This window comes from Pistacia vera, unplaced genomic scaffold (assembly GCF_008641045.1).
Source record: "Pistacia vera cultivar Batoury unplaced genomic scaffold, PisVer_v2 Contig478, whole genome shotgun sequence".
In the NCBI taxonomy this organism is placed as follows: domain Eukaryota; kingdom Viridiplantae; phylum Streptophyta; class Magnoliopsida; order Sapindales; family Anacardiaceae; genus Pistacia; species Pistacia vera.
In genome coordinates this window covers 526917-532352 of record NW_022196310.1, presented here as the reverse complement: position 1 = coordinate 532352, position 5436 = coordinate 526917, and the positions used below count along the sequence as shown (strand labels likewise).

Here is a 5436-nt window from a genome sequence, read left to right as displayed (position 1 = left end):
CCAGCTCCAAGAGAAAGGTAGAAAAATTGAAGGTGAATCTTTTAACATCAAGAAATGTAAGGAATTGTTAGCACATAGTGGTGATTATGTCCTTAAAGAAAAATACAAACTTGGTGATGATTTTTTTCTGGAGCACTATCGACAGAGAATTCGATCACAGCCTCCTACTTTGGCATATTGCTACTGATCTGTGTTTCTATGATGATTTCCATGATAACAATCCCCACCCAAAATCAAAAATCAGCAAATGCTTATCAGATTATATGTTATATCAGTTAATCATTTGTTCATCTATGCTACCCAAAGAGATTGGTGAAATAAGGTACAAAGATACTTGTGCCGAGGCCATGAGATTTTGCAACTACGGGCAGTATTGGCATTCCAACTTTGAGCTACCAGAAAACAGAAGGGAGGCTTGCGCAAGTGTATTTGAAGTGGAGGTGGAAAAAATCTCATTCGAAGAAGTGAAAGGAGGTAAGTGTCAGTCGGTGTTATTCTATGCATGTAAAGTGTAAACTCGCCAAGCAATTAAAATTACCAGGGAGCCGAAATGGTTGGCATAAGAGAGAAAAATGGGATATGATCACTGAAGTTTAGGCATATGCTGCAAATAATTGTGAACGGACAGAGCACGATCAACAGCTTGCAAAAGGTGGAGAGCTTCTCACTCATGTCCGACTTTTTATGGTACATCTTAGCTTAAGTGAACAATATCAGATTCAAAAGAAGTCTTAGCTTAAGTGAATAATATCAGATTCAAAAGAAGTACATCATCTATCGTAAGCCAGACATGAATGCCTTTGGCAAGCTAAAAAACATGATTTTGAAGAATACGAAGAAAGCAAAGGAGGGTCCACGTTGGTGAAGCCTGATATGCGGTAGCTTATGTGCTGATTGTTTAACCAAGCCTTTTGTCTGTGTTGGAGATTGCCTTAAAAGGAAAACGAGTCAAGTTCCGCAACGCTAATTGAGAAAAATAATTTAGTTCAACAAAGCATATCACTACAGAACGAATATATAATTATTTTTTAAGCCACTTCACTGCAATACTTGTCATTGAACCTCCTCAAAAATTACTGCACAAGCTCTTCATCAATTGACATTAAATCTGAACACCATTGCTAATCTTATCAAGCAAAAGTTATATATCATTACTATTACTATTTTTAAGGCCACTTCTTCCAACATAAATATAAGATAAATGCTAGTCTTACAAAGACAAATACAAAAGGAGCATACAAAGACAATTGCTATCCTTGATCTTCATGATTTCTCTCTCTCTCTCTCTTTTTCCGTTTTTTCTTCACTTTGTAACCTTCTTTGTATAAGTCTTTGTAAGGATAACATTTTTCTAAATATAAATACCATCAATTTCAGTCAAAATTCATTAAACAATTAAAAACAAACAAACATAAAGGTGCAGAATTCCTCATCTACAGCACATGGAATTAATATATAACTAAGCATTAAGGCACGTATGATAACACAAATAACACAATCTCAATGCACAAAACAAGAGTGAAGTTAGTAAGACTTCCCACAATGTATCAAGCTACCAGCACCCAAGAAAAGACCAAAAATTGCTGCACTCCCTAAGGTAGTTTGCTCAATATATCTGATCTTTAGTAGTCCTGGAACCTGCAGAAATTAAGTTCAACATCTAAACTTAGAACAGGAGATAAATTTTAATATATATATATATATATATATATATTTACACCAAAATGCAGTCTTACAATTTCCTGATAATACTTTTTTAAAATGTGCAACAGTTCCTGGTAATTAATTTTGTGGACAACTTTGGGCCATTATTTTAAAATTAACTCAAGGATAATGTAATATGTCCAAATAAGAATAATTGTTATTAAATTTTAGAAGGTATTAGCAAGTCAATGCTCTGTCAGAGTTACTGAACCGTTGACTACAAAATATGTTAACTAGAGAAGATATGGTAGCCATGGTAATTGAGAAGCAGCAATAGGTAGTGATCAGAATATGCTATTAGTATTATTAAAAGGATGATAGTGATAACATGACTATGGCTGTCATTGTGGAATGGACAGCTGGCAATCAGTAGTGGTAATCATCTTAGCAAAGATAATGATGTTGGGATGCGGTGGCAGCGACGATGACTATGAGAATGATGGAATGATAGTCACAACATTGGTTTAAAGGTGGTCTGTTGTGTTGATAATGATAACTTTTGAATCCTAGGCAAGTGTTGAGGGTGGATGGTAGTAACAAAGGGGTGACAGTTGTTGGAGATGACAAAGGAGATGTTAATGGTGAGTGGTGGCAATTGTGGTGGGCAAAGATAAGAACTGGTTTGGTGGCAACATCGAACTGGTTTGGTGGCAACATCAAACTGGTTTATGATTTCAAAGATATGTGGTTTTTCTTAGTCAACCTATTTCTATTTTATACCCACAAATCCTTCGACCTTCCTTACGTGTCATTGAGTACAAACCCAAGGGATTCAAACCTTTCACCCGTTGATTAAAACAAGGGGCTTTTACAACTCAAACTAAACTATTGAAAGCGCAAAAATGGTGACTCCTGTTGTTACTAAACATTTTTTAGGTTTTACTATCAAGACTCTAAGTAAAAAAAAAAACAAAATACAAAAAAAACGATGCCATAACAAGTGTCTTTTAACAAAATAAAAAATAAGGCAGAAAGTATCACCATAAAATTCCACCTTGTCTCATGTGAAGGGGGAAAAATCAAACTCTGTACCTTATACCTAAGAGCTTCATAAGTCCCATAAACAGCACCTGAATGTTTAAACATATTAGAACATAAATAGATTAGAATTTTTGACATAAAAGCAAGGCAAAGCTTCTATACCAAAAAAAAAAAAAAAAAAACACTATATTCAAGGCAAAAATATAAATTTTAAGGAATGAAGATTTAAGTAATCATCAATTCCATGGATCTATGAAAACTAGACCTGGCAAAAAGGTATCTGCACCCGCGGGTCATCAGGTACCTGCATCAAACGGGTGGGTATGGGTACCTTTGAAAATTACCTATACCTGGCCCACCCTGTGAAAAAAGCGGGTGAGCTGGTTAATGCCCGCAGCTACCCGTATTTAAATATAAAAAAAAAAAAAGCTTAATACGAAATTTGCAAAAACAAAACAAAACCCTATGCCTAAGCCTAAAGTGAAAAAAAGTCGATTGAAACTCCATCAAACTCACGCCGACGCGCAGCACAGCAGCTCTCAAACTCATGCCGACGAACAACAGCTCTCAATCTCTCTCACTCCAACGAACAACGTCTCACACTGTCACTCTCACGGTCATGCCGTCTCACGCAACACAACAACAGCTCTGAATCTGACAATCTCTCTCACTCTCATCGTCTCACGCCGTCAAGGGCTTAGCTCAATCTTTGTTTTTGGGTGTTGGGTTTGGTAGAGAAGAGGAGAGAGCTAGTATGAAATTTCTCTATTAAATTTCGTTGATGAAATATTTTTTTTCTATAAATCGTATGCACATCTTGTGCATGTACAGGAAGAAAATGGAAAACACAAACGAAAAGAAAGACTTAGAGATAAACGATTACAAGATTAAAACTTGCAATAAAGAAATTGAGTATTTAAGGCCAGAGCGTGTCCAGGCAGACCCTTGACTCCGCCAGATCTTCATCATCCACAGTTGCTTGTATATAACTGTTAGTCTCCAGTTTCAATTGGTTCTGGTCAGCAAAATATGTTGAGGAGGGGAACTAATTGAGTACTGTTTTCACAGAATCAAAGTTTTGGTTTTTGAGATGAAGAAGTTGAGTCACCAGAAGAACATGAGTAGCCTTAAAAAACAAAAGCAAAGATTTAAGTTATCTGAGACTTATTGATTGATGTGGGCCATTTATAATAAATGGAAAAAAAAACAGGGGATGTCATGCCCATTGATTATTCATAAGAGCCATTGGTTTTGTCTAGTAATGGTATGGTGGCGGTGCTGAACCTGGTTTTGTTTTGGTGTCCAAATCTTCCGATGTTTTAATGTTTTCCCAAAATTAATACAGTATACATTTTTTAGTTTGAAATTTGAATAACAAAAAGTAGGGAAAAAATAATAATTGAAAAACTTCATTTTTTGCGGGTGATGTTGACCCGTACCCGCCTATGCATTTTCTTACCTGCAAACTTTTTTATCTGTGGACATGTACCCGTAACTACCCGACCCGTACCCATACCCACCCGGCCCGCCTATTTGCTAGGTCTAATGAAAACTATCCCAAAGCAGAAGAGATATCTTAATCCCATATTGTATTAAGTTAAAAAGCAATATAACCCAGATACCACATGCCATCACCAGCTTTCTACCATCATCCCTTCGACTAGTCATCAGAATTTCATCCAAAAAATCCTCAAAAACTGTCTGAATCCTCTTATAGAAAACTAGAAGCTCAAAGAAAAAATCTTTCCCCAAATATTGTTTCTTCTGCATATTTAACCAATAAAAATAATGATGGCCACACTTTACATGCCCACCTAAAAAATATAATTTTTTTCACAGCAAAGCAAAAGCTACTAAATAGCTTCTCATAGAAGCCTATATACACTCTTGCACAAATTTTCTACCCTTCTCGCAAAATTAATTTCTAAAAACAATGTTAAATCCCCACAAAATAAATAATAGCTAATTAGCCAACTATCATGTTACCATATAACAACCACAGAAAAAATGCAACATTATTATTAGTCTAACAGAAAATTTAACAATGCTGAGAAAGAAAACTAAGTCTCCTTTTGGTTGCTGAGAAAGTATAAAAGGTTGAAAAACTCAACTTCGAATTTTATAATCTTGTACTTATCAAAATCAACTCAATTAAAAACATCTTCTATTTTAAACCAGAACGAACAATCAACAGACAAATATTCGTCAGTGTCAATTAGGGTTTAGGCTTTTGGGAAAGAAGATTAAAAAGGTATATGAATACGAAAGAACTCACCGACCGCACCGCCGACAGCACCGCCGACGGCAACTCCGGCGCCAACACGGGCTAAGCAGCTATCTCTTGCCATTTGTGTTAATATCATGCTTTCTCTTCACTGTTTGTTCTTGTTCTTGTTTTACTGTGAAGTGTGTCCAACTCCGGGGCAGTTTATTAAAACAACCTCTCAAGTTTGAATATAATTAAAGGCTATCAAGTTTAAAGTTTTAACTAAATAGCCATATTATTGATAAGGGTAAATAAACTTGATTAGTGTTAATTATGATTAAAGAAGTATTATGTAATCTTTTAAAATTATACTATATTCCCAAAAACCTAAAATCTTGCAAACAAACCCAAACACCTTCTTTTCCTCCCGCCATATAACGCATCTCCACCTTGGTTGCTATTTCTTCTTAGCTTCGTCTACATCTTCTTCTTCGTCGCATCTTCTCTTCCTTTCCTCCTTCCTCTACATCTTCTTCTTCCTCCGC

General features: G+C 35.7%; 1 protein-coding gene across 1 annotated transcript; it reads right to left on the bottom strand.

Moving 5' to 3' along the window:
• Positions 1-1524: 1524 nt before the first annotated feature.
• LOC116146412 (reactive oxygen species modulator 1-like) lies at positions 1525-5033 on the bottom strand. Its single transcript, XM_031431813.1, has 3 exons — positions 4961-5033; positions 2737-2774; positions 1525-1638 (listed from the first exon to the last, which is right to left on the bottom strand). The coding sequence occupies exons 1-3, from the start codon at positions 5031-5033 to the stop codon at positions 1525-1527; spliced, it is 225 nt and encodes a 74-aa protein (XP_031287673.1).
• Between the last annotated feature and the right edge of the window lie 403 nt (positions 5034-5436).

Bases quoted from the DNA above. Each gene is read 5' to 3' on its own strand.
- LOC116146412 (XM_031431813.1), bottom strand. From the start codon at position 5,033: ATGGCAAGAGATAGCTGCTTAGCCCGTGTTGGCGCCGGAGTTGCCGTC. The intron at 2,775-4,960 runs GTGAGTTCTTTC...TTAAACATTCAG, and splicing joins TGCTGTCGGCGGTGCGGTCG to GTGCTGTTTATGGGACTTAT. The intron at 1,639-2,736 runs GTACAGAGTTTG...TAATTTCTGCAG, and splicing joins ATGAAGCTCTTAGGTATAAG to GTTCCAGGACTACTAAAGAT.